Source organism: Tasmannia lanceolata, unplaced genomic scaffold (assembly GCF_043159265.1).
Source record: "Tasmannia lanceolata isolate RefF3 unplaced genomic scaffold, GAP_Taslan_0.1 ptg000015l, whole genome shotgun sequence".
Lineage (NCBI taxonomy): Eukaryota > Viridiplantae > Streptophyta > Magnoliopsida > Canellales > Winteraceae > Tasmannia > Tasmannia lanceolata.
The window spans coordinates 21,993,995-22,018,804 of record NW_027518692.1 but is presented as its reverse complement, the minus strand read 5'-3'; the positions used below and the strand labels follow the sequence as shown (position 1 = coordinate 22,018,804).

General features: G+C 38.5%; 2 protein-coding genes and 1 non-coding gene across 4 annotated transcripts; 2 read left to right on the top strand and 1 right to left on the bottom strand.

The window, feature by feature from the left end:
- The first annotated feature begins 189 nt into the window (after positions 1–189).
- LOC143847666 (small nucleolar RNA snoR135) lies at positions 190–337 on the top strand. Its single transcript, XR_013235188.1, has one exon. It is a non-coding gene; the product is annotated as a small nucleolar RNA snoR135 (small nucleolar RNA).
- Positions 338–5,296: 4,959 nt separating this feature from the next.
- LOC143845393 (uncharacterized) lies at positions 5,297–7,737 on the top strand. Its single transcript, XM_077353715.1, has 2 exons — positions 5,297–5,883; positions 7,153–7,737. The coding sequence occupies exons 1-2, from the start codon at positions 5,597–5,599 to the stop codon at positions 7,436–7,438; spliced, it is 573 nt and encodes a 190-aa protein (XP_077209830.1). The 5' UTR covers positions 5,297–5,596; the 3' UTR covers positions 7,439–7,737.
- Positions 7,738–9,667: 1,930 nt separating this feature from the next.
- Positions 9,668–24,254, bottom strand: LOC143845392 (haloacid dehalogenase-like hydrolase family protein). 2 transcript variants are annotated; one of them, XM_077353712.1, is made up of 12 exons: positions 23,801–24,254; positions 22,180–22,431; positions 21,988–22,083; positions 17,084–17,261; positions 16,870–16,953; positions 16,685–16,785; positions 16,355–16,447; positions 15,198–15,269; positions 12,727–12,846; positions 12,587–12,637; positions 11,273–11,461; positions 9,668–10,040 (listed from the first exon to the last, which is right to left on the bottom strand). In XM_077353712.1, the coding sequence occupies exons 1-12, from the start codon at positions 24,218–24,220 to the stop codon at positions 9,873–9,875; spliced, it is 1,824 nt and encodes a 607-aa protein (XP_077209827.1). In that variant the 5' UTR covers positions 24,221–24,254; the 3' UTR covers positions 9,668–9,872. The 2 variants fall into 2 exon arrangements, with proteins under 2 accessions (XP_077209827.1, XP_077209829.1); XM_077353714.1 differs by lacking the exons at positions 9,668–10,040; positions 11,273–11,461 and adding an exon at positions 11,477–11,612.
- Positions 24,255–24,810: the final 556 nt, after the last annotated feature.

Genomic DNA, 24,810 nt, shown 5'->3' with positions numbered 1-24,810 from the left:
CCTAAGTCCATAACACCTAAAGCCTCTTTTTTCCCTTCCTCCATCTTGAACCCATAATTTCTCAAGAAACCCTAAAGATCTTAGATACCCATAACCCACATCAAAGAATAAGATCTTTCCATTTTATCTTATGATTTTTGAGGAAACTCCTTTCTTTCTTTGTTTTTTTTTATATGCTGTTTTCTAAAAAACGCAGGGATTGTGTGTATCGGCCTTGTGCTTATTCCAATGCATTTGTTGCCGAAAGTGTTCCCTGCAACATGAATTAGGGGAAGATGGGCAGTTGGGTTTCATCTATATTTCTCTTGAAATCTCAACAATCATTTTCCCCATATTTATTCTATCATAGTTTTTCAATTTCTTTATTCTGTTCAATCTTTGTTCATCTTTCTTTTCCTTCTCCAGTAGTTGTGGTGGAAGAGCCTCAATGGGGTTGTTCACTATATGAGTCTGCTCTTGGGATTTTCTATCCAGCTTGGACAAGTTTTGATGTTTGTTGTTCTTCACTAATTTTGATCTGGAAGTGTTTTATCCATGAACAAAGGCCCAATAGGATATCCCATTTTTTTTATTTCCAAAAAATTGTACATATGGTCTCATAGAAAAGTAGGAATTGGGATAGGCTATCCCACTAAATCTGATGATCCTAGTTATCTAGAGGCTTTCTATTAGAACTTAAAACAATGGGCTTGATGAGTGGGAAAAGGTATGGCAAAATGGTCAACACCTAATGGGGCGTTCTCCATGGGCATAGCAAACTAGGGTTTATTTTATCCTTAGATAGGCTTTTGTTATACTTTGAAAAAAGCTCTGCAATCTGCATGTGTAGATCTTGGATTTCTAAGCAATTCTTGGTTTGCTTCTCACTAATTGGGGCTTTAAGGAATGAGGGGAAGGATTCGAAAGACCCATGTTGAATTGATTGATCAATGTGTGTGCTATGAAATTTCTCAAAATCTTCTATGCTAGTGGAGGACAGCCCTAGAGATGTAATAAGTAATAACCATGTAATAGTAGACAACTTAATTAAGGGCCCGTTTGGATTTGTATTTTGATTTGGATTTGAGTTTTGGATACAAAATACATCAGTCATCTTCATGATCATGTTTTAAGAGAGATAGAAAGGGAGGAAGGGATGTCGGAGCAGCTATGGTGAGGGAAGTTGCCACAAATATTGATTTACAAAATATTAATTAAGGGCCCGTTGTTGTAGCTGATTTGGAAATCTAAGGATCTTATCCGGTTCAAAATATCAACTAAATCCAAATCTAAATCTTGTGGGTATCCAAACGTGGCCTAAATGATTATTTCAATAGCAAGTTGAAGATAAATCCTAAATAATTTGGTTCGAATAGACTTTGTTTGAAAATGAGTGTTTTCAGTCCTCCAACCAATCAATGGAGTGGTTGGTTCAAGCAAAATGAAAACCTTTATAGAAGGAGGGCATGTGGAGCTTGATCTTGTACTCATAAATGATCTTAGTGTGATCTGGACCCTTTGTTTGCTAAGACCCATTGTGGATCTGTTGGAAAAAAATTTCTTTTCACAATTTAGAAGAAAACGATATGATTATGGTTAACTTTAAGGGAAATCGTCATAAATTGAAGGTCCCAGTAGAAATTGAATAGGATTGGTTCAAATTAATAAATTATCTCTTTTCATGCAGAAAAAAGTAGGAAATTTTTTCCTTTCCATACTTTTCCAGAAAATTCTTGCAATCCAAGCAGGGCCTAAAATGATGAAGTGGAGAGGCTAAAGAATACTTTAATTGGAGGTCGTTAGCCATTTTTAAGCTATGGTATTTACAAGCTGTTAGATCACAAATGAAAGTGATAAGGTTGAGAGAGGACAAGACCACCAATACCTACAGAGTGATAAGGTTAAGATAGAAGAGGAGAGAAGAACCGAATGAAAGGAAGGCATGTGTCTTTCTCATTCTTTCTATTGGATTAAGTGGAGAAGGCTCGTGTCTTTCTCATTCTTTCTAATGGATTAAGTGGAGAAGGCTTGTGTCTTTCTCATTCTTTCTAATGGATTAAGTGGAGAAGGCTTATGTCTTTTTCTTTCTAGAGGATAAAGTGGAGAAGCTTTAGGATCTCGTTCAATTGAAAGTGAAGAGACCTTTTTAAAAGCTTGTGAAAAATAGGGTGTTGGCAAGCTTTAACATCACAAGTGATGAGGTGAAAGCGAGGGGAAGACAATTTTACCATAAAGGTAATCACTTCACAATTAGCAATAAGGTTGAAAGAGAAGCCCATTTTACCATTCCCATGTATGTTTAACCGGGTGTTTGGAAAATATAAATCAAACATCTAAAGAGTTACTGTTATTTGATTAGGCCATATTCATTTAAGATTATGACACTCAAATTTGAGTCCTATAATTGGTTTTGGACTCACAATCGGTTGTTTGAGTCCAATAAGGGCCTGTTAGTTTATGATTATGGTGTAATTTTGAGTCCAATAATGGGTTTGACACTCGCAATAGGTTGCTATAATCTTTAACGAGCATGGTCTTATTGGTTTTTGGACTTGCAATGGGTTGTCATAATCTTAAACAAACCAATACATGTGTGGATAATCAAAACTAGACATTTACGCCATTTACTTTAAAAAATTATATTTAGCAATTAAAATTCCTTAGCAAAAATCTATTTTAAATATCATTTAATTAATCGACTCGGTTAAATTAGTAAAAAAGATAACATTTGAAGAAAAATTATTTAATGGTGGATTAAATGGTCTGGGTGACTTGGAGATAATTCTTGAGTAATGCTAGGGAAACCGAGAGTAGGACCTAAAAGGGGACCAGACAAATTGATTCTTGCCACAACATGCCAAGTGTCGTGAGCAAATGTTTAGATTTAGGAAATTGAAGAAAAAGTAATTTTTTTTGTACACATGGAATATCCTCATTGCTGGTCCCATGATCGGTGGTACTCTCGGTCTCCATATCAATTTCCCTTTGGGTTATTATCTAAGTTGCTTTGATTGGGGCAGTACTTCGAATGGCGAAGAGAGGCGGCTCGGCAAGGAAGGAATCAGAAATTGTCATGGATGACTTATTTGTTGGTCAAACGATGGCGGGAAACCACGGCGGTGATTCTCTGAGCCGGTCTGGATTTCCAACAAATCGCCCTCGACAATCAGACTATCCAAGAAGCAATCCTTCCACTCTGATCATTGCCTGAAGAACTGCTCTAACCTTTGCCTCTTTAGCATCCTTATCCCCCGTGGGTCTTGAAAAAGCCCATTAGATCGAATCATCCTCATCTATAAGCATGCTTCCTACCCCAGCCAGTCCAAGGTTACAGCTAGGCCAAATGTTCTTTCACATATATGCCTCCAATAGGACCCAAAATTTATCTTTTACCATTGACAGTAAAAGTGACTTTGGCATAGTCATTTTTAAGGCCCAGTTTGTTTTGGATTGTCAGAACTGATTTTGAGTCCAAAAAACCGTTTATTGGACTCCTATAATTAGTTTTGGACAAAATCAATTCTCAAAATCCAAAACGAACAGTGTCTAAATATTCCATTTGTTGGAAGTGATTGCACGGTTAGGATCACTTGAATGGTTTTTTACTCACTAGATGAACAGACCTAATTATGTTAAATGTCGTAAGGGTGGGCCGAGGACTCTAGTGAAGTCTCATGGATGGGGTTCCTTGGTTGCCATTATTGCATTGGCATCCTAGAAAACTATCCGCGATGTCTCCTAGTTAATCATTGCATGTCTGCTTCTGTGTCATCATTCCCTATGAAATCCAAGCCAAAATTTTGTTTGGACTTCTAGGGAATGATGCTCTTTATCTGTCTATTGGTAATGACAACCCATATCACTACACCGCAAGGTTGACAACCAAACACTACTGACAACTATTCTAAAAGGTAAGTTCCATGTAAATCCAATGCTTGTCTCCTCCCTGTTGACTACTTGGACCACTAATCTACGAGGTAAATACCTGCAACAAACCAGAGAGATAAAGAAACATTGCTGGACCATATTGTCCCCCCTTCTCATGCTTAAAGAGAACAACATGTGGGTGAGGCAATCTCTGTGGGCTGGGATTCCATTTTTGTAGAGAGAGAGAGAGAGAGATATAGATATGGGTTTCAAGGAGTGGTGGAAATTTGAGTGCCAATCAAAAGCATGACCTGTTGCAACGTGGACTACCTTATCTATTTCCCACCTTCCACCGCTTATTCATTACCCAGTGGAGCCCACTTTGTCAGTGATACATTCCAAATTTAGGGTTTAGGTCTACTCCCAATAACATCCGAAATTGACATTTTTCTATAAACTTCTTCCCGGAAAGAGAATGAGTCTTTTCCATGTACACGACTTTTTCTAGGTTTGATGGGGTTGATATGGAACTAGTGATGTGAACCATTCTATGACGCTATAAGATATACACAGAAATTCTGTGTAAGAGCGATTTAGATCAATAGGCAAAGTGTTTAGATTGGACGGTTGGATCGATGGCTTACACATTGAGTTTCTGTGTATTAAAGAGGATTGATTTAACAACTTTGACATGGAATTTATAGGGGTGCAACTTGGGTTGGGTTCAACCTGAACCCGACGGGTTGAACCCGATTTCGGGTTGGGTTGGGTTGGGTTGGGTTTTTTTTCAAATCGGGTTGGGCAGGCCGGGAAAAATCAACCCGAATTGGAAATCGGGTTGGGTCGGGTTGGGGTGTCGGGCAACCCGACCCTACCCGAAACCCGATTTCCAATTCCGATATGTGCTTAAAACCCGATTTAACTGAACACATTTCCCAATGAATCTAGAAATGTGCTTAAATTTCAACATAAATTTATCCTTTAGTTCAGATACAAAGAGTTTTTATATGGTGGATGCCTGTGTAGGAATGTGAGCAAAAAAAAAAAAAACAGTGGGGCCCACAAAAAACATGTGCATGAATTGGAAATCGGGTTGGGTCGGGTTGACCCAATTGCAAATCGGGTTGGGTCCAGCCGGGTTAGAAATCGGGTTGGGTCGGGTTGGGAAAATGGGTTCCTCGGGCGACCCAACCCGACCTGAGTTGCACCCCCTAGGAATTTATAAGGTGATAGACAATTTCTTTGGGACCCACCTCAAAATTTTTGGTCAAAATGGCCATGGTTGTTGCTTGGGATTGTGGATGCTTCCTTTGGCCAATCCACACACATGGTCTTGCAATGAATTGCTTTTCATATTAAAATAAAATTGAAGTTTTTTATCAAAGGCAAAAGGTAGTGAGTAGGATAGAGATGAATTCAAAGCTAAGGCCTTATCTTCTACACCCTTTTCCTCGTACGATGGATGGGAAGCAAATCAAACAAAAAGATGATAAAGACGAATCTCAAAATAAAGTTCAAAACAATAGAAAATAACTTGAATTAATAATCCCTAAACAAAACCTAATCTCCCCTTTAAATAATCCCCTTGTGTTTCCCACCATGCACTCAAACTATATTCTATTCGTTAAATTATACCCATATAATATAAACCCAACCATGTTCCACCATCTTATCATGTCTAAGCTATATATTTGTACATATCTTCAAAACCCACATCTCATAGTTTAGGCTCTTTCTCTTCAGGTAGAAGATGCAGACCAAAATGTTTCGCGTGTTCTCATCGACGGTGCACGTTTCATCTATCAACGATGTGCTACAAGATCACGAGATCATGGACGGTGATGATGGCCTATGTGATTCTCTATCCACCTCTTACAATTCAACTGCTTCTATAGACTCATATTTGTCGGAAGTTGCCGAAGATGCCACTTCTTCGACTTCATATTCACCATCATCATCATCCTCCTCATCGTCTCAAGTAGCTTCGAAGGGGCCTCTGTATGAATTGTCAGAGCTCATGGCTCAACTTCCTATCAAGTGAGTATACTTCATACAAGGAATTGGATCTTATTAAGATAATAGTCGAAAAAATTAGCCATAATTCTATTATGGGTTCTTGATAAATATCATAGATATCTATGAAAAGAAGAGGTCTTACTTATGACCATTTTTGTAACTTTCAATATGAATATTCAAGATCAGAGAGGCTCAGAGCTTGTTCTAGTTTATCTATGTGAACATCTTTTATATGTTTAGATATCATTAATCAAATGATCATATTATTTGTGATCTATGAAATCTTCTAACCCCAAACCCTAACCTAAGAACTTGTGATCTAGATCTATGTAAACATCTTATCCATAAGATCTTTCCCCTGCTATACAGTGAAAATGAATTTGTAGTTTCAAAATCGAAAATTTTCCATGTTTTCTAGCAAAATTGCATGTCTACTATACCATGAAAAAAAATTTCAACAGAATTTTTTATCCCATAATTTTTTTTTTACCTAGATCCAAACAACCACTTATAGGGAAGTGCTTATGCCATCTCAAAGTTTTTGCCCCCATGTTTTACCATTTACTCCAAGAATATTTGACTTTGTAAGGGAGTAAAATTCAACTTATTCTATTATTTATTCCCTTGCATGATTTATTACCAAAACGCCCTTGTATTAAGTACAATTTGAGTGTGATGAAGGCTGCAGCCCAATATTTTTGCATCCCTAAGAATGTGGATTTCCTACCTAATTAAGTAATTCTACTCTTGATTCCCAAAATAACCTCACCCCTTACATTGCAAAGTTACCCCCTTATTTATTCCCAGAATGCTCATGCATTTGATTGAAAGTTTACAACCTATTTAACAATTGTTACACAATCCATTCATTTGTTGCCTTGGGGTAGATAAGCTGTACTCTAACATTGGGCCACATAAATGATAGTAATCCTTCGATTTGTGGTGGCCTCCATACAATGTTGTGCCCTAAAAATAGGTCCCATAGGATGATCCTAAACCCTTTGATTTGTGGAGGATTAAAATGGATAGCATGTAGTAACCTCCACAAATCGAAGGATTATGATCATTCTATGGGGCCCAACGTCGGGGCACGGCTCCCCTGTATTTATTTATTTTTTTGTTAATACACGTATAGTACACACCCACATATCATATAAAATCTCCTATTTAGGTTATATACACTTTTATAATACAGGAAAAGTAGAAGTTTTACTTGTCAAATACATAATCATGTACTTTAACCATAGGCTTACTGAATTAATTTTATGGTTTATCTTTTGGGTTTTGCAGGAGAGGGCTTTCCAAATATTTCCAAGGGAAGTCTCAGTCCTTTACATCTCTATCCAATGTGATATGCATAGAAGATCTTGCCAAAACCAGGACTCCTTACAGCAAGAAAATGAAGGCATACAAGAGCATTGGAGGAGGATTGGATTGCCATAAATCATATAAACCTAGGGCTTGTAGAAGGACCATATCAAAGAAGGCTTCAAGAGTTTCTCGCTCATCTTTGCTGTCTAAGAGAAGCAGCTTCCTAGGTGGTAACCCTGGCATTTCTATGCATAAGAACTTTTGATATGTTGTCCTATTATGATTTCATTACAAAACCCATTCTATAAAAATAGATGAGATTTGAGTATCACAAAGCCCAATGGAGAAGGGAGAAGAGATCTGTTTGGAATTGTGTTTTTGTTTATAAAATTGATTGGCAAGATGTTGGGAGTTCAAATGAGAAGTTGGTTTCATGGAATTCCATGTAAGGAGAATGGATTGAGAGACTAGGTTGTAGATCATGCAAATAAATTCCTTTGATATATGTATGTACATATTCACCACTTGGTGGTTTCTGCAATCAAAAAATTCAATTTGTAGCCATGGTCTTTTGGCTGTCACACTTGTAATTTCGGTCTATTTTGGATTGTGATTTACACAGATTAGGAAAATCTATTCTTAACACCCCTTCCTGCTTCTCCCTCATCTGTCAACATATGGACAACTAAATCTTTAGGGGTTTTTTATGGGTAAGCTAGGGTTAGGCGGACCCCTACCAGTTTATTAAAAAAAGATGACGCAATAGCTGGAACAAGGCCACTGGCCAATCCTTAGAACAATGTCGAAGGAAAGGGGCAGAACAACTAGGGTCACGATACCCTTGAAGACAAACTCAAAACAACCAAGAGAAGAGAAAATACACGGGCTGAATTTGTGCAAATAAACACTATTTTACTAGAGAAGACATGGGAGAAGATTGATTGGGCAGTTGGGGCATTTGATTAAATCAACTCCCATTGCTCCAAGGAGTATCGTGTGCGAGCGCAACCCGAGATGAACAAAAATTAATAATAAAAAGAGTTAATTTATTAAAAAGAAATTTGCAATTTACAGGGGCTACTAGAAATTCTCATTGGTTTTTCTAATGCAGCTAAAAATTTTGTCAAAAAGCCACCGTTCCCCAAACAATATGGAGTTCTAAGGAAGTTTTGTGTTGCAATATGATGAAGAAAGATGTGAGGCAGAAAAAAGGAGTGAGACTAAGGGCACTTCTGGCAACCATGAAAATTATTTCATGGAATGTTTATGGACCCAAGTGAGAAATAGGAGCTGAGGAGAGATTTGAAACTCGAAAGGCACGAGAAATGCATACTATACTTTTCCCTGGACTTTCAAAGGCTTTTTTATTCTCCGCTCACTCCCAACCTCAAAGTCTCCCTCTTTCCCCATCACTCACAAGTCACAACTAACCCCACTAATATTTTTCATGGAGTACTTTTCTTAGTAGAAGTATAACTAGAGGTAGTCACATCAATTCAAAGGATAATCTTATTGAGTTGTAGTGGCCAGAGTTGCTTATTATCTTTTTATGAAATGAGCTGATTACACAAGGGCATTTAAGAGAATGATAAGCCCACATCTCAAAGATACTATGGCAAGCGCACGTCCCCTGGTATATTTAACATGTAGACATACCCAAATTTCACTTTGGGCTCTCTAAATTGCAGGCTATACAAAATTACAAATGGAGTCAAACCTCCAACCTCACCCAACTTGCAACTTGACCATTTCAATAAGCCATTTAGGCAAAGATATCTTGTCATCTATCTTAATAGCATTAATATGAAGCAAATCTTGTGCCTGAATTGTTAGGGTTTACGATAACTTAAAAACAACAAAACAGTTTAGAACAGCTGATTTTTTGACACAGTATCAAAACAGCTGTGCAATAGCTCTGCAACATTAATCTTTCAAATAATAATTGTCTCATAATCATTGTGCAAAAGCTTAGAAGCACGAAGCTGCGGGAGCGGGGGCGGGGAAGCGTGGGGTCTAGAAGAGTCTAAGTTTGGGAGCGCCATGGGAGCGTGTATGTAATATTTTCTTAATATATCTTTAAAAATTCAAGTACATCAAAAAATAATATTTTCTAACCATTTTCATATGTATCTTTCAAAATGTAAATACATCTAAAAGCTAATTTCTAACCATCTTCATTTGTGTGCACTCGTTCATCGTGCATTCTGAAGATGCACAAGCCTTTGTGCTTGCTCCAATAAAGTACTTTGAAGAGTTAGAGTTTGATATAAGGAAGTTGGTGATGGTGGGACTTATAGAGTAATCGAAGTAGGCTGGGGTGTCATTAGAACGGTTCCCGTCTCTCTCAGGTCGCGCTCCCTGGAAGCTCCTTCCAAAGGAGCGCCGAATCGAGGTTCTGAGGTGGGAGCGGCACCCCGAGAGAAGGTTCCTGCTTCTAAGTGCAAAAGTGATAAAAAAAAAAGTTGAAGAAGCCAAATAATTAATACACAAAAGGTGGCAATAAATTCCCCAACTGTGATCAAATTCTTTCTTTTTTTCCCCTACTCTGGCTTTATCATAATAATAATTGTCTCATAAAAAATGGGAACAGAAAATAAACAATAGACTTGGGTTGAATGAATCATCCATGATAAATACCAAGGATTGAATAAAAAATAGAACAAAGCACCCAGGATTTAAGACTGAATATGACTTTTGAATCAGAATGCGTACCGATATATAGCATCAGCTACACCATCTTCATCGTTGGTAGGAGCGATCACATCAGCCACGGCTTTGGCCTTCTCCATTCCGTTTCCGAGCACCACTCCTAACGAAGCTAACTGCAACATTTCAACATCATTTTCTCCGTCGCCTATTGCCATGATCTACATGGGGGGGGCAACGAACTTGGTCAGTTCTAGAAACTTACAAGCTAGAACTTGATTACTTACTAGAATAAACAAGAGAAAGGGGTTCACTGAGTACAGTTCATTTTCAAGACCAAGCCAACTGTGATCTCTTCAGAGCATGTGCTGATTGGTATTAACCAGGAAGTAAAATGGTATTGTCTTTGTTTACAAATCAAAATGAAGTATCTAAAGTCGGCCACTAAATGTTAGATAGGTGGATGAAAGACACCATACTCTAAAATGGTTAACTTATAGAAAGAAAGACTTAATTGCCCATTTGATCAATTTGGTTTGTGAAACAAGGGACCAATGCATGATACCCAAAAGCAGTTTCACTAAAGCTACAACCAAATTTTAAATAATAAGCGATCAGTTTCATGAAACATGGTGTCAATTTCAAGATACAAGACTATTGTTGTTATCTAAAGATTGGGAGATGAATTTCAATTTTGTATGAGATGTCAGCGAGCATTTTGAAAGATATTGGGAGATCGGGGAAAGTCGTTGAAATTAGGAGCGATCCTGAATTTGGTTTATTTAATAGAATAGCTGATATCTATCTATTTAATGTATTTCCATAGTTATAAATATACCTAGATAGAAGGATATTTAGATGATAGATACTCTCGATGGGTTGTCTGATGATGTAGAGTAGGAGTCACTAACATTTATGAAATGGGTTAGGTTCCACTTCAGTGTATTCTATCAAAATGAAAAGTTGAGGTTTTATTGCTCGTTCATTAATTTAGAAAAAATAAAAAACCGATACCAGAATCTGTATGGATCATTCTCTAGAACGGCAAAGAAAGGGAAAAGAACAGGCCAACAACGAATAGTCACCAACAGGTTCTGTTAGGAATGGAAACCACGGCAAAGAATGGTAACCAACGGGGCACTAGGGTTTGGTTTGATAAGCAGATGAAGGAGACTGGAGATGGGATTTAAAGATCAAGGAAAAGTGGTGACTTTAGGGTGAGGGCAAAATTGTATTAAAAAAAACAACAAATTACAAGTGACGGTGACTTGGTGTAGGGATGTGTTGGAAATTAAGTTTTTAAATCCTAACTGTTTGGATAATAAGTGAGACTCGATGACTAATTGCCAGATATTTTATGAGATGTTTTGGCAAAAAAAAAAACTTAAATTAAAAGGTATCCTTAGCGGAAAGTACAAGTGAATAACCAGAAAAGTTAATGGCTAGTCTCTACCTCTTTTTCAGTAGTACCAAGATGATCGAGAAGCATTCTCACTCCGCTGCCTTTTGAAGTTCCAGTAGGAATGATTTCAAGCATATCTGACTGCGCCTGGAGGACACCTGCTCGCCCTTTTGTCGCTTCAGACCAGTGTGGCCGCAAAGTAGTAGCCACCAACTCAGTAGTTCCAATAAAAACCAGTTTCTGCAAATCCAAAAGACCGTGTACCATCAAGAGATTAATTCCCTATGCAGTAGTACTCTGTTAAAAGAGCTAAGGTTAAGGTACTTCTCCCCTGTATACTGAATAGGCTGAAGGCCAAGCTATTAAGGAAGGAAGTGTGTTCAGTCTATCTCTGTGAAAGGTAAGCATTACAGTAGATTTAGGGCCTCTTTGGATACCCCTAAAAGTTATTGCATAAAATCGTATATGCATGTGGTCTTATTTGCATATAATTGTTTACACAAAGAAGGACCATTTGCAAATAAGATTAAAGTAGAATAGTCTTATTTTCAAATAACAGGCACTTCGGCTGTCCAGACCTGGACTTATATAATCCCCCATTCCCTATTTGCTACTTAAGCATTCCTTCTTCCTTTATTAGAAAATCCTTTCATTCCCCAAACCCTACCAATAGCAGCACTCTCTACTCGTCACCAATAGTTAAATACATGAAAGATAAGGTAGTGCCTGGCAATCAACTATGGTCTGCTAAAAGAATTTTTACCATTTCTGATAGGGAATTATTTACCATTTTTTATATGACATTAACAAAAATACATAATAGAGTCTGAAGTACAGATGAATTTTCTCCTAACTTTCTCTACCTGAGTGGTCTCCCTCTTTTCTTTTCTCTTTCCCTTATTTTTCTGATAGGTATATCTACTAGAGTCCAACAATTTCTTGACATATACCCATACCTAGACTTTGTATGCTCACTTGACTGTCTCTGCAATTTGGCAATTGCAGCATTTGCAAATGTTCACATTATTTTCTCTTTTTCACTTCTTTCTTTTGAGTTTCTTGGTTTACGAAACATGAATGCGCTTTTGATTGAATGCATGCCATCCTTTTTGTAAGATATGAACTCTCCATGAATGCTTTTGTGCAAACTTAAGTTAATTTGATCTAGCCAACTTCCCACTTAACCAGTTTTTGTGTCTTTCTGTTTGATTGGTGCTTCTGCTTTTCTTTTCTTTTCTTTTTCTGTATTTTCTCTGGTTTTCATTTCTTTTTGGGACCACCTCTCCCTTCCTTTTTTTGTGAATTCATAAAGTTTTTTGCTAACTTTCCTCCAAAAAAATTGGTCAACTTTCAAGAACAAAATACCTGTATGTCAGCAGCTGCTAAAAGGTGTTCAACTGAAGGCATGACCTCTGCCTGTAAACGAACAATAAATTTCAGGCAAGTGTCAGATATTGATCATGATTAGTAAAAGTTCCAACAGGGAACTCCAATTTCAACAGTACCTTTGGCTCGTGATATACTGTATGAAGTGACTCAACCAGAGGGTGGTCAAATAATGTTAAACATCGGTCTTGGCTAAATGCAACAAGAGGAACGTTGTGCTCCCCAGAATACAGAAATGCCTGCAGTGAGGTCATAAGAATCACTCGACAAAAGAAAGATATAATCGTCCATGCAGTGAACTATTTAAAAATGTCTTTTGACATACTTTGCTAATCATAATGATGAAGTTAAGTAGTCTATAACAGATAAAGGAAAGGAATATTTCATGTCACCCAGTATTCCAACTTCATCATAATAATGAAGATAAGTACACTCTGCTCCCGTGAACGAATTCGGTTCTGGCATGACAAGTGTCGTGAGGAATCATTGAAGTCGGTGTTCCCTGAATTATTTGTAATGGCGGAGAATAAGGAATCATGGGCAAAAGATTGCTTTGCTTGGAGGAACAATGAAGTGTCATGGCAAGTTGATTTTAGGAGAAACTTTTTTTACTGGGAGCTAGACAGAATTGCAAGCCTCATTCAGATGTTGGGATCTCAATATATTAGAAGAACATGCGAAGATAAAAGGGTTTGGATCTGGAACACCGTGCTGAATAAGATCCAAACAGTGGATCATCTGCGCAGTCGTAATATGTGAATTATCGACCATTGTGCGCTTTGCATCAAATCGGGCGAGACTGTAGATCACATATTTATTCATTGTAACCAGGCAAGAGAGATATTGAGCAAAGTATTCACAAGATTCGGTATTTCATGGGTCATGCTCTTTTCTCTTAAAAATCTATTAGCGGGATGGTTCTTGACCCTTTGGCACAAGAAAAGTAGAATCTTTTGGAAACTGATTCTCGTAGCTGTGATATGTGTATGGAAGGAAAGAAATACGAGAATCTTCAGGGGCTTAGTAAAAGGAGCTCAATTCTTGTTTTGCAAAGCCCAAACCATCACTTGGGCAAAGTCTCTGCCCTCTTTTAGGTTTGTTTCAGCCCATGATTTATGGCATGGTTGGACGGAGGTATGCTCCAACTCGGAAATAGCTCCTCCTCAAGTCCAAGCTTGGGATCCCCCGGCCCCGGGATTTCTAAAACTAAACTTTGATGGATCTAGCATGGGCAATCCAGGGCCGGCCGGCATAGGAGGAGTATTGAAAGATGAAAATGGAAATACCTTATGGGGCCCAAGCCCGATCGGTATTGCCGATTCAAATGAGGCGAAAGTGAGGGTTGTCCGTCAAGGGTTAAGATTGATTAACCCTAACCAAATGGACCAAGTTGTTGTTGAAAGGGACTCTCTCAATGTAATTAAGTGGCTCGAGGGTAGCCTCCCTATCCCTCGGAGATTTGCCCGTTAGATCGAAATTCAAGGTAAAGTAGGGGTTCTGCAATATCATCAAATAGGGGCGCGGATAGAATGGCCAAGGAGGAATTTCATTTTTCATTTTCATCTTTCAATACTCCTCCTATGCCGGCCGGCCCTGGATTGCCCATGCTAGATCCATCAAAGTTTAGTTTTAGAAATCCCGGGGCCGGGGGATCCCAAGCTTGGACTTATGGGCCCTAGGCCTGATCGGTATTGCCGATTCAAACGAGGCGGAAGTGAGGGTTGTCCTTCAAGGGTTAAGATTGATTAACCCTAACCAAATGGACCAAGTTGTTGTTGAAAGGGACTCTCTCAATGTAATTAAGTGGCTCGAGGGTAGCCTCCCTATCCCTCGGAGATTTGCCTGTTAGATCGAAATTCAAGGTAAAATGGGGGTTCCGCAATATCATCAAATAGGGGCTCGGATAGAATGGCCAAGGAGGAATTTCATTTTTCATTTTCATCTTTCAATACTCCTCCTATGCCGGCCGGCCCTGGATTGCCCGTGCTAGATCCATCAAAGTTTAGTTTTAGAAATCCCGGGGCCGGGGGATCCCGAGCTTGGACTTATGGGCCCCAGGCCTGATCGGTATTGCCGATTCAAACAAGGCGGAAGTGAGGGTTGTCCTTCAAGGGTTAAGATTGATTAACCCTAACCAAATGGACCAAGTTGTTGTTGAAAGGGACTCTCTCAATGTAATTAAGTGGCTCGAGGGTAGCCTCCCTATCCCTCGGAGATTTGCCCGTTAGATCGAAATTCAAGGTAAAGTGGGGGTTCCGCAATATCATCAAATAGGGGCGTGGATAGAATGGCCAAGGAGGAGTTTCAAAGGACAGCCTTGCTGTCTATGAGTTTTGGCTGCTTTGAGAGGGATGTAGGCAGAATTATTGTAAATGTTTCTAGTTCTTGTATAGGCTGTCTTTTCTCTTTGCTTGTATTCTTGACCTTCTTGGTTGCAGGTTCTCCCGTTTTCTTTCAATTAGTATATCTGCTATTCAAAAATTCATGAAAAAAAAACTATAAAGTATAAACAGCTTTCTTATGTCTTCCAAGAAACCATCATTGGAGAATAACAGGAATTACAGACATTCCTGGAACAGGAAGAATTTACCTCTCTGCAAACATTTGGGTCCAGATTTCTTCTACAGATCTCTCGCCCTTGCCTCCCATAAACAACCAATCCCTGGATTTCAAGTATAGACAATAAGGGACTACACACAGTCAGGGAAATGGTTTAAAACTGAGAAAAAAAAAATGAAAGCAGCATCTGAAAATTGTGGAACATTAAAAGATAGGCAAGCATTTCAAACACAAAATATGTGTGTGCGCGTGCGTGCAAACAGGAACGAAGGGCATGACTTCTCAGTGTTTGAGTAGATGAGGCAATGAAAACTTTCATGACCTGAAGATTCCTGCAAATCTAAGAATCATTGATATACATTTGTTCACTGAAATACAATCTATGCTTCACTATCACCAAATGGAACCTTGTACAATAGCCTCAAACATTTTATTTTTTTTAAATGTTGCTGGGAGGAACTATGAGCTACAGGAAGTTTGGCACCCCTATTTGATGAGAACATTGATATCCGGGCTCAGCCATACATTTTTTTTCTTTGAATGGCGATTCATCCATACTTTGACACTAGTCATATCCATAAGCAGTAAAATTAGTTCCTGCTGTTACAACTCTAGTAACACACAAAATAAATAAATAAAAGGACAAATTCCAGCTGGGAGATGAATTTTTAACCCCACGCCCCTGCAGTACGCATGCGCCCCCTTATAACGTGATTTGACGTGAACAGTGGGCAACTTTAATGCTTTTTGACGTCAAATCACGTTACAAGGAGGGCTCATGCGTACTGCAGGGGGGGTGAAAATATCATCGCTCATTCCAGCTACATTTTCACTTTACTATTGTTACAACTCTAGTAACACCAAATCCAAGAAAAAGAAAAATGATAGAAAGGAAATAAGCAAATTCATTTCGGCAAGCATTACACCATTCCCATAACACTGAACATTAAAATCTACAAAAAAAGCAAATTGAGAAAAAATTGATATAGAATCATGAATGGGCTTATATGTTAAGGGCCTGTTCGTTTGAGATTGTGACAACTGATTGTGAGGCCAAAACCTATCATCGGACTCAAAATTACATTTAAGTTTGAGTCCGATTAGGGGCTAACAATCGGTTGTCACAATCACAAACGAACAGCGCCTAAAAGATGAAAAGAATAGTAGAACAAAAATATAGGAACAAACCTGTAAGAAGACCCCTGGTGAAAATTCAGAAACAATACCATCTTTTCCAGCCAAATCTACCATCTTCAAAGCACTTATAACAGCGGGACGAGTCTGTCCAAAGATGAAATAAATAAATGTGATCAGTAAAGGTGTCCTAATAATAATGAGAAAAATGATGCGGGGACATGAATCTCAATGTCTTACATATTTTCTTATTTTTACTTGTTATATAGATTTTCAGGTTCCTTAGAAAGTTTAGCAACATGCACAATCTTTGAGGCAATTTAGAAATGTTTACCTGCAGCCAGAAAGGTATAATTAACAGGGTAAAAAGCCATCTGATCTTACCTTTCCAGTGGCAATCACAATCTTTACTCCCCTTGAGATGGCCTCTTTCAGAGCTTCAGCATTTCTTGAACTTATTTGACTTTTGCTGTTCAACAGTGTGCCTTACATTCACAAAAATGTAGTTAAAGGCTAAATTTGGCATTCAATACAAACTGAATGCCAGTCATAATGGGGTCTCAGCTCACCATCCATATCGCAGAAGATATAGCTGAATTTTGGTCTATAAAATCGCAGACTACCTTCTTTCTTCTTATTGTCCAAAACTGCACCTGTAAACACTCTCAAACTGCCATGTTTTTTATAACCCTCAAAAGTGAATCTAGAACGGATACATGAAAAGCAAAGCAGCATACAGAGATAAAGGACATTCATATTATGATAAATATCTAGTGAGATTACCATTTGAATTATCATTTTGAATGTTCCCATCATCTACAGCATCATATGCACTCTGGATTAAACCCTTTCCCTTCCAACCAAGACTCTTCAAAACAAGTTCCTCTTCCTTCTCCATTTCCGCTTCAGCCTCATCACTAATCTCGTGATCAAATCCCAAAAGATGCAGTAACCCATGAACCTACAAGAAGACACATTCATTATGGTAATTGATTGAAGCAAGCAAAGGATATGGTGCTTGCATGTGTTAGACACGTGGACGGATGTGCTTTGCATGGACCAATGCATGCGCAAGGTAAATGCAGGATTACATGCATGCAATTATGCAAATTATTTGTGTTTGTGCAGGTGTTGATTATATATCAGTCCATTGAACATCGGTATTTCGTTCCAGTTAGAGTATATGAGATCTTACCATTGCATCGTCTAGTTGCAAGATGAGGCCACTAGGCTAGATGAGGTAGCTAGGTTAGTTTAGGATTCTTCTATCTTTATAACCTTATATGTTAATCTTTATCTTTCTACGTTTATCCCTTTATATGGTTGCTTTTAAACAGTTAAGCATCATTAGTGTTAATCTCATTTTATTACCTTCTTTAAACTCTTACATGATGGAGGGCGAGCCTTGGCGCAACGGTAAGGTTGCTCCATTGTGACCTGGTCACGGGTTCAAGTCACAGAAACAGCCTCTCTGGAAAGCAGGGGTAAGGCTGCGTACATCTAGCCCTCCCCAGACCCCGCAATGGTGGGAGCCTCGTGCACTGGACCGCCCCCAAACTCTTACATGATCTCAAAGAGGGTACCTTGCCCTACAGCAAGGGGTTTATTTCTTTGGCAGGCAACCAATCAAGCCATCCACTAGGCCTTGGTACACCCTTAGATTTTTTTCCTAGTAAATGAAAATGTGTAGCAACCTTATCTGTTGCAACAAATAACCCCCGACCATCGCTCTCTCTTGGCTCTCTTAGACCCAAACACAAACACCTTAGCAGCAGCAGATGAGAATGACGATGGTGATCAAAATCAAGACTATATATCGGATCTGCCAGACAAGCGTCATGCTTCCACTTGCCAATCACTGGTATCTCGCGATCACAACCACTATTGTGTTGATCGCTGCCTCCCAAATGCGCACAGCCAATTAGGGGGTTTGACTACTGTCGACACATGCTGCCCCGACACCTAGAGCCCCAACCCAGCATCGCACTTCCCATCCCACATATAGCATCGTCACCTCTGTCACCACTGACACCAACTCCAACACCATCTCCAACTAGACACCGGTCTCGTCTCCGTCATGGGCATCAGCAGGAAGATCGGAGTCATCTTCCTCACCAACCCCATCAAACTCTTGGCATTTTTCCTCCACGAGCGGCCTCACCACCTTGCTGGCAATCCTCTCCAACAGTGGCATTGTGCTGTCGTGATAGATCTCACTCAAGCGCACCCAGTCATGACATCACATCAGATCCCTTTATGCCTGTTAGACGCACCTCATTAAGGGTATTTTGATCAGTGCAATATATACAAATATGTGTGTGTGTGTGTGTGTGTGTGTCTTCGTGTGGAGAGGACTTTAACTCTCTCACGTTGTCTTTGTCTCTCTTTCTCTCATCATCTATCTCTTTCTCTTCCACCATGTAGTCATCTAACATGGTATCAAAGCTTCAATGTAAGATCGAACCTCTCATCCTTGAAGAAACCTAACCCTAACCCACTCTTCTCAATCGCACCCCTCGCTGCCTCAATCGCACCCCTCAACTATAACCCTAACCCACTCTTCTGTGTGTGTTTGTGTTTTCGTGTGGAGAGGGCTTTAACTCTCTCACGCTTTCTCTGTCTCTCTTTCTCTCATCATCTCTCTTTCTCTTCCACCATGTAGTGTCATCTAACAATGCCGAAACCCCCATTTCCCCTCTTTAGTAAAATGCCCTCGACTCAGAAAAATGGGAAGACAATAAGGGTAGGAAACGACACCCACCATTTTACTCCATAAAATCTCTCCCTTTGTCTTACATGAAATACCCAACCCCCAAAACAGTAACCACACCCTCTCTATTCCAATTTCCCAAAATTTCTCCCTTTGCATTCTGAACCCACTCCTTTTGATCAATACACCACCTTCCTTCAAAGATAACCATGTATTGTACTCGTCCCTAAAGCAAACGCACTTTTCCAAATGTGACTTGATTTTTGTTAGTCCAAGGGTTCCCCGTGGGTTCATTCAATCACCTTGTTTTGATGATTAACAAACGCAAATTGATTAGTCGTTTATGGACTAATTGTTTGCCTTGAGTGTTGTGCTATGGAAAAGAAATTCACAGGTTAATCCATGATAGCACCAACACACACAGATAGCCTATGCTTGAAGATGAACCAAACAAAGGACACAGGAGCTAGAGCATACTTGGACAAACCATACCTTCGAGGATCAACCAAGGAGAAGCTCATCACAACCATCTCAAAGCATTGAACAAACAAAGGAAGATCAATGAAAGCCAAAGCTTGTGGATCAACAACTTGCAAATGAGCTTGAACCAAATGGCGGCATCATCCTTGGAAGGAGTCAAGCAAAGAAGCTCAACCATGAAAATCCCAAAGCAAGCCAAGCAAACCATTGAAGATCAAATGAAGATTGGCTCAAGAGAACAAGAGAGTACTTAGAATGGTAGTATGTATCACCTTTCTCTCTTATGTTTTCTCTTGATCAAGGAACATCTTAAAACCCCTAAAAATATGTTTTTCAAAGAGACTAACACACCCATTAAGGACTTAAATGGATAAGTGAATGGCCATGGCGGTGCACCAACATGTTGGGTCCCATATCGCATTCAACACAACATTGAACAAAACAGAGTTCCGAACAAACAACCTGGACCAACAACTAAATCCTACCAAAACTTGTTTAAAACATTTTCAAATATTTTTGAAAATATTTTTAACAGATAGCTATCATTTTTCTCATATCCGTAGAGTATAAGAACGTCGAAATCCGACAAGAAACGAATGAGATATGAATTTTTCAAGTCGGACACAGATTGCTGGAAAACCAGTCTCGGAATTCTGAGAATTATTCTCGGAACTCCGAGAAAACAACCTGGAACAAAAAAAAATAGCCGTTGTGGCTCAACGGCTAGTTGACTGTTTGACCCGAAAATGATTGTTTCTCCCCTGAAACGGTCATATTGAGTTGGGACTTCATATATACCCATTCAAAGGGTCCAAAATACTTGATGAACACACACCAACTCAAGTAAACCCTTGAAAATCATTTGGCCATTATTTTTGGGTAAAATCTCTCTCCATCTCACTTGTGCTTTGATTAGGGAAAATTCTTTTGAGATTGGATTAGGCATTACTTGTAATCATTGTTGAGAGTGTATTATGAGCTTTACATTGTATTAGACTATCTAGAGGCAAGTGAACAACATCATTTTTCTCTTCATTATATTTGGCAACAAAGGGCGCCATATTTAAGACCCTTGGAGCTTGGACGCTCGGATTGTACAAGGCGAAAGGAATGTCGTATTTAAGTTCCTTGGAAGATAATAGATACCTCAAGGAGAGCAAACTTGAAAAGAGTGGAGTAGGTCTTGGGTTTAAGACCGAACCACTATAAAATCCTTTGTGTCAAAGCCTCTTGTCTCTTCCTCTCTACTCTTGTGGCAAGTGCTTAACTCTTGTGGTTGAACATTATTCTTAATTTTGTTTTACTTGTATGAACCATCCACAAAGTGTTTGTCAAAGGAACTAAAAAGAGAGTAGGTGACCTAGGGTTCCACCAAGTGTTTGATAAAATGCCTAAAAGAAACCATCCATCTTATTCCTTCATCTTGTTGTGGAATTTACATTATATTTGTAATCTTTAATCGCCCACCAAGTATTTTGATAAAAAGACTAAAAAGGAAATAATTAACTAGGGTTTTCAAAAGTCACCTAACAAGTGCTTGGTAATAGGTCTAAGAGTAAATTTTTAAAGACACCCAATTCACCGCCCTCTTGGGTTGCCTATTGGGATTTCACTTGATATTATTTCTATAAGTTCAATTTTTTGCTTTCCTCATGGCTCTTTCTCTCTCGCTCTACCATTGCTTCTTTGGTTCATTATAGTTGAGGTGCCTCAGTTGAGCCGTGTGCCTGAAATAATAGCTCTATTCATCAATTGTCTTGATGTGAGTGCTTGAAATAGAAAATCCAGCTTCCATGAACGGTACACAAAACTGACCCACGAGAACTTATCCATCGAGGTCCAATCCTGCTGATTGAGGCAAACATCTCTAGTGACCCATTCCCATGAGGATTGCTACCAAAACAGCTAGGCTAGATGAGATAGCTATGTTAGGTTATGATTCTTGATTCTTCTATCTTTAACACCTGCATTTATTTAGCTTTCTATGTCTGTCCCTTAGTGTTCTACAAAAACAAGCAATCAGGTTCTTTCTTTGTAAACAACCAAGCATCATTAGTTTTTATCTCACTTTGTTACCATCCTTGAACCCTCAATTCCTACATTTGTTAAAGGTCCTCTCTATGGTTTTGCATCCTTTTCTTTTCTTGTCCCTGTATGTTAATACCAAATGTGTTGTGATGATGGTGAACATTTATGGGTGAATTTAAAAATAAGATTGTTTCAGAGCCGAGAGTTGCAAAGATTATCAACTTCAATACAAAAAGAGAAGTCACATGAAGCTTAATCATGTCAAGAAAGACAGGAAAATGTGGAATAGCTGGCAGAAATTGGCAAACATAAGAGATCCAAGTGTCATATACAAACAAAATAATTAAGCATCAAAGAGTTAATATAATGATTAAAATTTGACGAAAAAAATGAAGTGCTGGCATACAGAAAACAATAATTGATCAAACCACACAGAATAACAATTTACTATAGAGATTTTTGGACCAACCAAGAGGATGCGTATCTCATCAATAAGAGTATGCCCTCTCTCCTCTGCTTGTCTTGCAGCTGTCTCGACGGAAATAACAACATCACCCAACATAAGCTGTGAAAATAAAGAAAGGATGTCAAAACAAGAAAATAGCAAATGAAAACCAATCACTCAAGAAAGGCCTTTTAGATTAAAAGTTCAAGATCTTACAATGGGAAGCTCAAGTTCAGGAATATGTTGTGACATAGAGAGAACATCGGTCGCATGGTCCTCATCTCTCCACTCTTTATTAAGCTTCCGAATAAAATCATCATTACAGAGCAGTACAGATAGCTCAACCTTTTTAAATCTACCAAGATCATCTATAGAAGTATCTCTTGTTTTATAATCTGAATCATTTAGGCCATCAAATGCTATCTTCATTGCCATAGGAACATTTAATCGGAGCATTTCTGCAATGCTCTACACCAGTATGCAAAATGAAAATATCAATTAAACATGCAAGAGAAACATCATGGAAGTGGATTGAAAACACACCCTTTCCCTTGTAGTCCATGTTAAAAGTACAGCAAAATAGCTTCTCTAAGTTGAATAACCCTGTCAACAGCCTCAACTGGTGCAGTAAAAAATGAATACACAAAAACAAAACCCGATACTCTATGTTAAAACTACCGTGTAGTTGCCACTTACAATCATGCCAAAATCAATGACATTATTGCCAATCCTCTGTGTGTTAACAGTAGATGGCTAAAAAGAGGACGACATTTGTGTGAGTTCCAAAAAGGAGATTGCCAGGACTTAGGACAGGATGGGTCGTTTGAAAACAGTAGGTGGGAGATTGTTAAAGAATCACCCTTGCTTACTGATAATGTTTATAGTGATACCCGTTGATGAAACCCGAAATTACTAATGATCGTTAACCTTGGCAGTCATTGGCGGATATCACCATAAACAACAAGTCATTAATTAACTGAACTCAGAGTTAAACTCAGCTCAGAAATGTGAATATTAATTCGGAGCTAATTCACTCCTCATATCTCTTCAGAATCTCTTTCTAGGAAAAAAGGAGAAAAGGAAAGAGCATCATTTTCCTCTTATGTTCTGCAAGAAAACAATCTGTTCTAGTAAATTCTCTAATCCGTCCTAAAATGTGTTTCATTTCAATAACTCAAACAAATCAAACTGACAACTAAACCTCAGGAAGGGAAAAACAAATCAAACAGTTACTACTCTCAGGAAAACCTGCCATACAAACAAAACCATGAAATATGGCAAGAAGGGGAAAAAAAACTCCACTCGTAGTATGAATTTTCTTTTTTTCCTCATTTTTTTAGCCTGTTCTCATTCATGCACTCTAAAGTCTCCTTCTCCCAGCCTCCTTACGACTTGACAAACTAACATTCCATGGAAAAAAGTTTCATTGTTGCCAAACATGGCCTAGAACTCACTCTCTTAATTCTTCCTTTAAGTTTTGACACATATCGAGTCATGACACATACTCTCATGAAAACAAAAACCCTAAACTCAAAAACGCCGTCATTTGAACAGAAACCAAACATTTCCATTAGAAAAATCCTAAAATTCCATGGAAAAAGTTTCAGCGTTGCCAAACATGGACTAGAACTCACTCAAAAACCCTCTAAACCCTAAAATCCTAAAAACATCAAAAAAATTACGAAGAGGAAACAGAAAAAAAAAATCCTTAAAAAACATCTAAACCCTAAACCCTAAAAATCCTTTTAAAAAATCCTAAAATCATCAAAAAAATTACAGAAAAAACAGGAAAAAAAAGAAAGAAAGATAAATCCTTGTAAAAAGACTATGAATTTACCATAACTTCAGAATCATCAGGCAGCTCTTCTTCAATACAAACACTGACATTGAGCTCCAACTGCTTCTCCTTGGCCGCCGGTTTCTTCGCGGCCGGTCGTCGTCTCGTCTTCCGAAACCCTCTCAGGTTAGCGAAAAACCCTCCGAAAAGTCCGGGCGAGCCCTGATCTCGAGAAGATGCATAGAATCTCCGGCGAAGAATCAAAGAATCGGAAAAAGAGATTTTCGGGAAGAGAAGAGGAGAATGAGAAAATGAATGATTTTGGAGAGAGAAAAAAAAGGGGGCTGGAGGCGATTTTGAAGCGAGAGGGAGGGCGCGAGCAACAATTCGCGCCATGGCCAGGGTTCCCGGCGAGAAATTGGCGGGAAATTGAGAGAAAGGCGAGATTTTGTGAAGGATCGAAGAAATGCAGGGAGGCATTCAATCAGAAAATATAATCCTCAAGAGACGAGGGAAAGATGGGGGGTTTATAAGAAGAATGAGATTAGTGGAAAATACAAAAAATGAAAGGGACATGATAAATTCGCACCCTTATAGGATTATTCACACCCTTTAAAATTGACGTCAAAAGGCGTCAATTCACTTTAAAGGGGTGCGAATTTATCATCTCCCAAATGGAATTTTTTGTTCTAATATTTCTTTGTTTGTTACTGCCCTAGGATTTGGCAATTACACACCTCATAAGCTCATATGGGCGGTTTTCATAACAACGGTTAAGGAGCCATTAAAGGTATTATATGCATTTTTTGTGTGTTCATTTATTTGAACGTTTTTACCACATTTGTTAAGCCAATTCTTCACGTTACATAATTCCCTAATTTTTTCTTAATTATTTTTTAATTACTATTTATTTTCTCTAATTCAATACATGCAAACTATTCACAATGTCTGAGATTATCTATTAATATTCTAATTGTCATCCCTTTTCAAAAAAAAATATTCTAATTGTCATTGAACCTGGAATAGGACCCCACTTCACGCAATAATCGAGAAAGAAAAGAATATTTAAT